This window comes from Myodes glareolus, chromosome X, assembly GCF_982192425.1.
Source record: "Myodes glareolus chromosome X, mMyoGla1.1, whole genome shotgun sequence".
NCBI classification, from domain to species: Eukaryota; Metazoa; Chordata; class Mammalia; order Rodentia; family Cricetidae; genus Myodes; species Myodes glareolus.
The window spans coordinates 126,012,554-126,024,181 of record NC_142053.1 but is presented as its reverse complement, the minus strand read 5'-3'; the positions used below and the strand labels follow the sequence as shown (position 1 = coordinate 126,024,181).

General features: G+C 45.0%; 1 protein-coding gene across 1 annotated transcript; it reads left to right on the top strand.

The window, feature by feature from the left end:
• Positions 1–9,175: 9,175 nt before the first annotated feature.
• On the top strand, positions 9,176–11,604 carry Hsd17b10 (hydroxysteroid 17-beta dehydrogenase 10). The gene is made up of 6 exons (XM_048441640.3): positions 9,176–9,282; positions 9,643–9,807; positions 10,536–10,700; positions 10,827–10,955; positions 11,034–11,142; positions 11,304–11,604. Exons 1-6 carry the CDS (start codon positions 9,256–9,258, stop codon positions 11,492–11,494), a joined length of 786 nt encoding a protein of 261 aa, XP_048297597.1. The 5' UTR covers positions 9,176–9,255; the 3' UTR covers positions 11,495–11,604.
• Positions 11,605–11,628: the final 24 nt, after the last annotated feature.

The following is an 11,628-nucleotide window of genomic DNA, read 5'->3' as shown; positions in this document are numbered from 1 at the left end:
GGGTTATGGTCAGAGTTAATGCATTCACAACAGAACCTCACATGCAGCATGTGAGTCAAATAGTATGACTGTTTCTGAGTTCCCCTTTTCTTTTGTTTGTTTTTTGTGTGGCTGGGTGTGTGGGGGTGGGACATGCAACAGCATGCCTGTGGAGAGCAGAGGGATTTGTGTGGGAGCTGGTTCTCTTCCTCCACCAGGTAGGTCGCAGGGCTCTAACTCAGGCCACCAGGCTTGGCAATAAGTATCTTGCTGCCCCTGTTTCCTTACACTTGTGAATAAAACTCTAGCTCAGGCCGGCCTTGGCGATGCTCACCCTCCATCCGTGCACTTGGGAGGCAGAGGCAGGCAGAACTCTGTGTGTGAGACTAGCCCCGTCTACATAGTGAGGTTCAGGCCAGCAAGAACTAAATAAGATTCTGCTTGAAGAAAAAAACAACCCCTCTAGATCAGCATTCTAATTTATCTGTTATGACGTTGCTGGACCTAAAGTATTTTCCACTGTCATTTCCCCCTGCAGCAGTCTAACTCCGTCTATTTGGTTCCCCTTGATCATCTGCCCACCTGAAAGTCAGCAAGAGTAGAGACTCTAAACTACTGTTCTCAACCTTCCTAATGCTTCAGTCCTTTAATATAGTTCCTCGTGCTGTGGCGACCCCTAACCGCAGAATTATTTTTATTGCTACTTCATAACTGTAATTTTACTACTGTTAAGAATTATAATGTAAATATCTGTGTTTTCTGATGGTCTTAGAAAGGGTCTTGAAAGGGTCATTTGGCCTCTGAAGTGGTCATGACCCACAGATTGAGAACCGCTGCTCTAAAGTCTTCTTTGCCTCATTCCAGCTAGAAGTGGCCAGGTCAACTAGATGCCCATCTCCTGAAAGATTTGAGGACCTTAGTTCTTGAAGTGGGATTGCTGGTGAAGGTCACCTAGAATGAACCTTTCTCTCCTTATCAGCATCTTGTAAAACCAGGGATTAAAAGTGCAAGACTGATTACTGGTCAAAAGTAAAGTGGATCCTAGGCGTTGCAGAGATGGTTCAGCGCTTAAACAGAGCATATCGTTCTTGCAGAGGGTATGAGCTCAGTTCCCAGTACCCACATCTGTTGGCTCTCAACTGCCTGGAACTCCAACTTCAGGGGAATTTGACACCTCTGATTTCTGCAGGCACCAGTATTCACATACATACACACACGTATACACACACACACACACACACACACACACAGAGTTAGAAACTAACAATAAAAACATATATTTTGCTGGGTGTGTTGGCACACACCTTTAATCCCAGCACTCCAGAGGCAGAGGCAGTTGGATCTCTGTGAGTTCAAGGCCAGCCTGGTCTACAAAGCAAGTTCCAGGACAGCTAGGGCTGTTACGATGTTACGCAGAGAAACCTTGTTTCAAAAAACCTTTCTATCTATCTATCTATCTATCTATCTATCTATCTATCTATCTATCTATCATCTATCTATCTATCTATCTATCTATCTATCTATCTATCTATCTATCTATCATCTGTTATTTTAATGATGGAATCTGGCAGGTGAAATGTCTCAGCACTTTTCTACTTGCCCCCATGGTCAAAGGAGACATCAACTCCTTAAAGTTGTTATCTGCCTTCCATCTACACGCCTACCCTCACGCACATGTGCAGGATATGCACACAAATATAAATAAATGCATTTTTATAAAGAATAGGATCTGAGTCATATTTTACATTCTGTGCTGACCTGACATTCTAAACTGTCTACAAAGTCATAAAATCAGTGTTTAGCTGTGGCTTCCTAGTGAAGAAAAAAAAAAGCCAGAGGGATACCATTGTTCCCTCCCTAAATTCACCCAAAGGTGCCTGTCAATCTCTTGGGCAGGAGAACCCTCTTCAGGAAAGCTGTCTGTTCTAAAGACATTATAAGCAATATAAAGTCTGCCTAAAAATGTAAGTCAGTACCATGTATCTCTGGAAGTTGTCCCCTCCCGCCCCTTGAGAATGTGTCTTCCTCTGCAATGGTCTGTTTGACCATTATCCACTCTCCTTGAGACTGCCACGCCTTACCTTGTAATAAATTCTACCTGCGTGTGTCTACAAGGCTGAGGAGCAGCGGGAAAAGACATTTACCACACAAGCCTGGCACCTTGAGTTTGGTGCCCAGAGCCCCAAAGTGAAGAGAGGAGCAGCGCTATAAAAAGTGTCCTCTGAACTTTGCATGTGTGCTACAGTATGCATGCCCCCGTTGTGTACATACATGATAGCAAATAGCTATTTACAGAGATAAAGGGTGCCTTTGAAGCTTTGCACCCCTACTTTCAGAATTCCCACTTTTGAGTGTTGTCCAAATCACAAGAACAGGGATTTCAGGGTCAGCTGCGACCCCTCCCAGGCGGACTCATCTTCCCCCACAGACATTTATTCTGTTCTGAGGCTTTCCTAATTCTACCCTAGGCTGGAACCAAGTGGAAGATCCTTCCTATTTGGGGCTGTGTGAAATACTACATCCCCTAGTATCCTAGAAGTCCCAGAAGGCCAAGGCCCGGTGTCTACCTCTGACCACGAGCAGGTAGAGTATTCCACTTTGTCTCAACTCTGTTAGCAGGAGGTCTGAGGAGGAGTTCGACGGGAAGAATAGCTTTACACTGAGTGCCATAGCCTCCCCCCACCCCCAGCTTCCGCCTCCTGTTTGAGGCATCTGTCACTCCTTACACTGGTGCCAGGTGCTTTCTCCTGTCTTGACTTCCTTCCTACCTGTTTCCCCTGCTTTTCTCTGGGCTCTTCATATCTCTTTCTTCTCCCCTCCTCTCTCCCTTGCTGTTTTCCTCACCTCCTTATGTCCAGGATGCGGTTGTCACCCTCCCACTCCTTGTTGCTCTAAAAAAACCAAAACAGAGAAAAAATGAAATAAAATAGAATAAAAACCCAGCTGGTCCTATAACAGCCTCACTAAGTGCGCACGCAGATGACTCTCAGCCTTCCAGACTGCATACCTGGATGGATATGGAAGCATGAACGGGCTCTTCCACTGTCGGGAAGGGAAGGCGGATTATAGGAGGAATTTCTACTGTACAGTGATTGGGCTGTTTACTGAGTCCACCAGAAGATGCAGGCTCATCGCAGTATCCTTCATATGCATCTATTCACCGAGAAAACAATGCCATTCTCTTATGCACTGAGCCATGTGGTATCATTTAATATGGATACACAGGTCAAACTAGATCTCCAGCCCTTTGTGAGGGTAGGTAGGTGCTGGCTCACTGGCAGGCATATGGAGCTGTAGGTGCCTGAGGAATATCTCATTATCCCGGCAGTCACTTGTGGGGTAGAACTGTTAGATTTGACAATAAAAAAATGCAAGGTACACACAGATTTGCACCATATGTTTATCTGGTAATGCTACAGAAGGAGAAGTGGGTTAAGTTCTAGCATAGCCTGGAAAAGGGAAAGGAAAGCTAAATGGTAGGAAAGAGCTAGGCAGGAGTGCCGCCTTGACCGAGGATTAAATGTATTACATCGTCTCTCAGAACTGTCCTTGCGCTCTATGCCAAGCACCATATCCAAGTTGCCTGGAGAAATAGAGACGTAGACAATACCCAAGTAACTGCCTTGACTTCTCTGTTTCTGCTTCCATAAACATGTTTGCTTTTTTAAAAAATCAAATAAAGGGGCTGGACAGATGACCCAACGACTAAGAGCACTGGTTGCTCTCCCAGAGGATCCAGGTTTGATTCCTAGCACTTATGGTGGCTGACAACCATCAGTAACTCCAGTCTTAAGAGATACAACACCCTCTTCTGACCTTTGTGGGCACTGCATGCATGTGGTATATAGGCATGCATGCAGACAGAAGACCTTACATATAAAATAAAAAATTAAGTTTAATTTGAAAAAAAAAGGAAAACTGGGAAAAATAAAATTTCTGTTAGAGATCTGTAACAACACAGACTAAGAGTTGAAGCGCACTAATCAGGAAAAGATGCCAAAAAGTAATGCTGTATTGCCAATAAAGAGTATATGAGGCCAGGTGGTGGTGGTGCATGCCTTTAATCCCATTTCTTGAGAGACAGATGCAGGAGGATCTCTCTGAGTTTGAGGCTAGCCTGGTCCAAAGTGAGTTCCAGGACAGCCAGAGTTGTTACACAGAGAAATCTTGTCTTGAGAAAACAAAATTAAAAACAACAAAACCAAAAACCAAAACCAACCAAACAAACAAAAACAAAGCAAAAAACAGCTAGGTGGTGGTAGCACATGCCTTTAATCCCAGTTTTCAGGAGGCAGAGGTAGGTGGATCTCTGTGAGTCTGAGGCTAGCCTGGTCTACAAAATGAATTCCAGGACAGCCAGCCAGGGCTGTTGCACAGAGAAATCCTGTCTCAAAAAACCAAAAAGAAACAACAAAAACAAAAACAAAAGCAAAAACACAACCAATAACAACAAAATTGAATGAGACAAAGGACTGGAGTCCTATTATTTGAAGCACTAGTTCAAATTCTAATGCCCAATAGCTTGAGTTCTCGCTCTTTTCACGTGCAGTTTGGTGATCGTCTGTAACAGTCATACCACTGCAGGAAGTTATGGAGTTGTGCATTATTACCAAAAAGTATAGTGTCTTACTAGCTGAAGCTAGACAGTCCACGTCCATCAGATGATGGAGAACCTTAAAAGTGAGAGGGAGACTCCAGGTTAGCCAGGGATACATGGTGTGAACCTCTCTCAAAAAGGAAACTAGAGGGAGTCGCCAAAGGTATTTCAAAATTGGATTTTAGGAAGAGGCTTTCGTTGGCTTGTTTCCTTAAGCATCTTTTTAAGAGGGACAACAGTGGAGTCTGACCAGTTGAAATAGGATGGGCAAGAGTTTTTGGGTGATGGTTATAAGAGAACAGGAGAAAGGAAGTGCCAAGTCCAAGCTGCATTTGGGGATTGGGAAGTATCACAAGGGCAGAGCACTTAGCTAGCACACAAGAGGCCCTGGGCTTAATCCCCAGCACCATCAAAACAAAATGAAAAACCAAAGGCATGCTGAGGGGAATTGGCAATTGATTAAATGAAGTAAAGTGTAGCAGGCTCCCAAATCATGACACAAGAGACTTCTTATTAGTTATGAATATTTGACCTAGCTTAGACTCATTTCTGGCTACTTTTTTTTTTTTTAAAGTTAAATTAACCTGTTTCTCTTTATCTACTTTTTGCCTCAGGCTTTTTACTTTTCTTATGGTATACTTTCTTGCTTCCTCCAGTGTATGCCTGTCTGGCAGCTTCCTGGTTTCTGGCTTCCCTCTTTCTCTGTTGTTCTCTTCATTCTTCTTCCCGCTTTCTTCTCTCCTATGTATTCTCTTTGCCTGCCAGCCCCGCCTGTTTGTCCCTTGCCTAGCTATTGGTCATTCGGCTTTTTTTTTTTTTTGAAACAGGGTTTCTCTGTAGCTTTGGAGCTTGTTCTGAAACTAGCTCTTGTAGACCAGGCTGGCATCAAACTCACAGAGATCTGCTTGCCTCTGCCTCTGGAGTGCTGGTATGAAAGGCATGCGCCACCACTGCCTGGCAGTCATTCAGCTTTTTAATAGACCAATCAGGTGCCTTGGGCAGGCAAGGTGAAACAGAGGCAACACATCTTCACATAATTAAGCACACATCCTTACACTTTGAACAAACACATAACCAAATGTAACACATCTTTACACAGTTGAAGTAATATTCCACAGCAGAAACAAATGTAACACATCTTTACATAGTTAAAGTAATTTCTACAACAGTAAAGCATGCCAGAATCCTAGGACTGACTTGATTGCCTGTGAAGATGGTATTGCTACTGAGACAAAGAAGGCTTCAGATAAAGACATTTCAGAGTGAAACAAATTGAGACTGGGAGACACTAAACCAACCAAGATGCCACAGCATATAAAGAACTATGAAACACTTCTCTGAAGAATAACAATAATAAACTCTACATAACTCTTGCTACAGGCCCAGAGCTGCTTGAAGTCTTTTTTTCTTACACAGATTGTTTTGTTTTTGCTTTTTGTTTATTTTGGACATGGCTCTTGCACCCAGGATGGACTTAAGCCCATCATGTAGCCAAGGGTGGCCTTTAACTCCTGATCCTCCACCCTTAGATTCCTGAGTGGCTAGGAATGCTTACAGTTGTGTAGCATTGCTTTTAGCTATAAGTACTTTCTTGTTTTCAGTTATGGAATATTTCAACAAAAACCTTCTATGATATTTATTAATAGGCAACAAACCTCCCATGTTTATTTATTTATATATTGGTTAGGGTTGACAAAATTGATCTATTTTATTTTAATAACTAACTCATTGGCTTCACACATGGCAGGCTATGTTCTTGGCACTGGCTTATCAATGGGTAAATGAGCAGATCCTGAGACTTACCCTCCAGAAGGAGATTATACAAATTCTACAAACAAGGACCAGTTGGATCAGAGTACAATTTACCGCAAGCCTTTGGGAACAGTTTTGCCATGCCCAAAGTTCTGAATATTAGTTGGTTTCCATATTTGGAGCCCAAACTTATTAGGTGAAATAAAACTGACCAAAAATATTATCAGACTATTTCTTCTTTCATACAGCATAGCATTTCAAACTTTTAATATTGGAGGGTTTTAAAATTTTTGTTTGTTCCTTTTGTTTTTGTTTTTCAAGACAGGTTTCTCTATAGCTTTGTCTGTCCTGGAACTGGTTCAGTAGACCAGGCTGGCCTTGAACTCACAGAGATCTGCCTGCCTCTTCCTCCTGAGTGCTGGTATTAAAGGTGTGCACCACCACTCAGCCTTTTTTTTTTTAAGTTTTAATGTTTAACTACCATGTCCTAGGCCTTTCTTAGAAGCTATGCAGTACAAAGAGTTAGATCATGGGTGGGTGGTGGCGCATGCCTTTAATCCCAGAAGTAGGCCAATCTCTGTGAGTTTGAAACCAGCCTGTTCTACAGAATGAGTGAGAACAGCCAAAGCTACAAAAAGAAACCCTGTCTCAAAAAAAAACCAACAAAAAAGAGGGATCATATAGAATTTGCTTTCTCTCAGGGTTTAGTAATGCCCTTCTGAAATCCTACCACTTGGGAAGTAGAGGTGTGAGGTCAGTAGTTCAGTGCCATTCTCAGCTCTTAGCTACTTAGTGATTTTGGCACTAGCTTAGGCTACACAGTTGCAAATTTAAAGAGAGAGGGAGAGAGGGAGAGAGAGAGAGAGAGAGAGAGAGAGAGAGAGAGAGAGAGAGAGAGAGAGAGAGAGAGAGAAAGAGATTTTGTGTGTGTGTGTGTGAAGAGGTCAGTGTTGGAGAGATGGCTCAGGCTAAGAGTACTTACAGCTCTTACAGAGTATCCAGGTTTGGATCCTAGCAAACCTAGGTGGCTCAGAGCATTGTGCCTTCAGTTGCAAGGGATCTGATGCCTTCTGACTTTGAGTGCCCCACGTGAATGTGGTGCATATAAACTCATGCAAACAACCACATGTACATGTACTAATTGACTAATTGATTCACTTTTAAAGCTGGGTATGGTGACTCACACCTCTAGTCTTAGTACTCAGCAGTCTGAAGTGGGAGGACTGAGGAAGATTACTGCAAATTTTAGTTCAGCCTGGTCTATGTAGTGAGTTGCAGGATAGTCTGAGCTACAGAGTGAGAGACCCTGTCTCAAAAACAAATCAGCACCTGCTTGGGATTGGTTATGTAGACCAACACAGCCTCAAATTTGTTACATCCATCCTGCTTCTGCCTCCAGAATGCTAGGGTCACAGTTGATGGGAGCACTTCCCAAAAACATTTAGACAGTGAGTCTGGGAATGGTGAACCGGTTCAGTAGGTAAAGATACTGTCACCAGGCTTGATGATCTGTGTTTGACTCCCAGAATCCACGTGATGGAAGGAGAGAACCAACTCCTGCGGTTGTTCTTTGACTCCCCCGCCACACACACAAGAATTAAAAATAAAGATTGTGAGTCAGATGCTAAATCCTTTGATAAAAATAGTGAAAATCAATATAGGTATACTGGCTGTCAACAACCGGGCGTCTTTGAGGGAAGTCTATACTTAACTTTGAATAAACAGAATGCAGTTACAGGCAGAAAGTGTAGGCTGAGATTTGTGAGCCTGAAAATTTTGGGTTGAGGAAAAATATGGATGGAAGACAGATTAGATGTCCATCCTAAAGATTCTAATTGACGGGCGGATCTCTGTGAGTTCGAGGCCAGTCTGTTCTACAGAGCGAGTTCCAGGACAGGCTCCAAAAAAACTACAAAGAAACCCTGTCTTGAAAAACAAAACAAAACAAAAGATTCTAATTGAGATGTTAATGAAAACTCTTCTAGAATGACCAGAGCCTTGAGTTTTTAACCACAGTCTCTGAAGAGGACCAACCTACAGTGTGCTCTCTGGGCATCAAACCCAGGAACAAAGGTTTCCTCTGTGACTTTGCTCTCAGCAGCACCTGTTTGGTAATGCCTGGCTCCTATCCCTGGCTCCTAATGACCCCTCCATACACTGGCACAAAGGGTGATCCTATTTGGCCTCCCTCTATCCTGACCTCAACATATTTCTCTGCTGTTGCTTCTCTGTATCTCAGAATTGTCCTCTTCCTTTTTTTACTCTCCTCGGCTGAGTATTCTGGAATCTGTAGTTGGGCTGCTTGTAGCTCCGCGGCAGAGTACTTGTCCTACGGGTCCAGGTACACGGACTTGGGGTTTGGTTCTGTCACTGAAAATTAAAAAAAAAAAAAAAAAAGGCCGGTTCTCTGTCCCTTTCGTTGTCTGTCCTGTAACTTTGTCTTTCTCCAAACAAACTGTGTCCTCCTGAGAAGTATGGACCTGTTATATTACTCCTCTGTGTCTGTGTCTGCAGGACCTGGTAGCACCTGGCAAATAGGAATCGGTTTGGCTTACACTTGAAAACTTTACTGAGAAAGGGACTCAGTTTGTCTTCCTCCTGTCTTCCTTTGGTATAGCTGGTTGCTTGTCAAATGGTTAGCTAGAGAGCGGGGTAAAGCAGTGCTGTGATACTATGCAGGCGCCACCAGATTCTTTCTACAAACGAAACCGGGCCACGACTTTTCCCTTTCCGAGATCCGGGCGCAGCAGGCCACGCTCCCCCTCCTTCCCCCCCCTTCCCCCCCCTCCCCCAGCCCTCACCTCCCTACCCCCCACCGTGCGAGGCTGCAGCTCCCCGCCCCAGTAGGCGGCTCTGTGCGGGCCAATCAGCGAGCGCATGTGCAAAAGAGCCTAAAAGCCCTCCTCTGGTGGCGAGACCGGTGCAAGATGGCTGCGGCATGTCGGAGCGTGAAGGTAGACTGCCCTGTGCCTCTAATGTTTTGTTTTTCACGCAGGTTAGGACTGCGCTGGCAGGAGCTATAGAGGAGAGATCGGGAGTAAAGGGTCCTGCTTATCCGGGCCTGGTTTTGTGGCGGTTGGGCTCAGTAGGTGAACATCAGCGTTCAACTGCATGTGTGTGAGGGGTCACAGAGACACACGCCTGGGATGAGACACGCCCCCCACCTCCCCCTCCCCTTGGTCCCAGCGGGGAGGAGAGGAAGCACATTGGGGTCACTGACTGTCGCCGCGTCTTGGCGGATTTGTGAAACTGGCAAGTGAAAGGGTGGGAGGTACTTTGGACAGTAGCTGTTCACCGTATACCTCTCTTCATAGGGCCTGGTCTCTGTAATAACTGGAGGAGCCTCGGGCCTTGGCCTGGCTACGGCCAAAAGACTGGTGGGACAAGGGGCCACAGCTGTGCTTCTGGACCTACCTAACTCGGGGGGTGAGGCCCAAGCCGAGAAGTTGGGAGAGAGCTGCGTGTTTGCCCCAGCCAACGTGAGTTACGACTCTCCCAGAGTGTGCAAAGGAAACTTGGAGGGGGGGGTTTCTCCCATAAGAGTGGTGTCTAGAGTCCACCAAATGGCTTAGCCAGTAAATGCACTTGCTGCTATCCCTAACAACCTGAGTTTGATCCCCAGGACCCACATGGTATAAGGAAAGAACAGACTCTGACCTCCACACTTGTGCCCTGGCACAAACACAAATAAATATAAGGTGGTGAATTCATTCAGCTCCCTTTATCTTTTGACCCGAGTCCTTGAGCACATGAGAGCATCTGCAATAAGAACCCAGGGCTCAGCATGATGGGGATGAGGACTGGACACACCAGAGTTTCCTGGAGATGTGAATAGTTGGTAACGCCTGTCTTGCACAGTGAGTTTATATGTACAGAGTTGAAAAACTTGAACTCAGCAGAAATGGATTTTTAAAACGCTGGTTCATGTTCCTGTAATTCTCAATAGGGTTGTATTGGAATATACCTCAGTGGTTGAGTTCTTGCCTAGCATGTGGGAGATTCCTCAGTTTGTCAATACTGCAAAAGAGAAAAAGCAAAAACGAGGTTGTATAGTGCCCTAATCCATAGTAGCTGAGAATTACCGGGGGCATATTAATCCATGGACGGGGCTTGCCCTCCGCTCTAGGTTTAGTGATGTGTGTGTGTGTGTGTGTGTGTGTGTGTGTGTCAAGAAATAAATTCCTTTCCTTCACTTCACCCTTTCAAGGTGACCTCTGAGAAGGACGTACAAGCAGCTTTGACTCTAGCGAAAGAAAAGTTTGGTCGCATAGATGTGGCTGTCAACTGTGCAGGTATTGCAGTGGCCATTAAGACATACAACCAAAAGAAGAACCAGGTCCATACCTTGGAGGACTTCCAGAGGGTTCTCAATGTAAGGCCTTGGCAGATCTCCAGGGGTAGGAATAAGAAATGTCTGGTTGTGGGCACTCAGCTTTTTAAGCAAACAGAAGGCAGCCTCTGCCTTAGATCCTACATCATGGTACTCTCCACCCTCCAGGTGAATCTCTTAGGCACTTTCAATGTGATCCGCCTGGTTGCTGGGGAGATGGGCCAGAATGAACCAGACCAGGGAGGCCAACGTGGAGTTATCATTAATACTGCCAGTGTGGCTGCCTTTGAAGGCCAGGTATGTGGGCAGGGGCAAAGTTCTTATCTGAATGACTGGTGGGGGCTCTCCCACTTATGATCTCCACTCTTTGTCCAGGTTGGACAAGCTGCATACTCTGCATCCAAAGGGGGCATAGTAGGCATGACACTGCCCATTGCTCGGGATCTGGCTCCCATAGGCATCCGTGTGATGACTATTGCTCCAGGTAGACCTTTCTTTTTTGCCATACCTAGAATTGGGTGGGATCTATAAGCGGATGAGGGAAGGTACCTACTACCTAAATATCAGCAGCTTAACACTAACGTGCAGAAGAACCAAGTAACTATGAAAACAAGAATGAACTTTGGATTCTGGTCTCTTGTCTAGGTTTGTTTGCAACCCCACTGCTCACCACCCTTCCAGAGAAAGTGCGCAACTTCTTGGCCAGTCAGGTGCCCTTTCCCAATCGACTAGGTGACCCTGATGAATACGCTCAGATGGTACAAACCATAATCGAGAACCCATTCTTGAATGGAGAGGTCATCCGATTGGATGGGGCCATTCGAATGCAGCCTTAAAGGGTGAAGACAGGAAAAACACCAGCTTCTTTTCAGCGTGAAGGAAACCTAACAGCCATTTTGTAACTCTGCTCCAGTCACCCTCTGTGCCTAATAAATTCTCAGATTTACAGGGTGTGAGCTTTCTTGTGTAC

Coding starts and splice junctions, on each gene's coding strand:
- Hsd17b10 (XM_048441640.3), top strand. CDS start 9,256: ATGGCTGCGGCATGTCGGAGCGTGAAG. Junction 10,701..10,826: donor ACTTCCAGAGGGTTCTCAAT/GTAAGGCCTTGG, acceptor TCCACCCTCCAG/GTGAATCTCTTAGGCACTTT. Junction 10,956..11,033: donor TGGCTGCCTTTGAAGGCCAG/GTATGTGGGCAG, acceptor CTCTTTGTCCAG/GTTGGACAAGCTGCATACTC.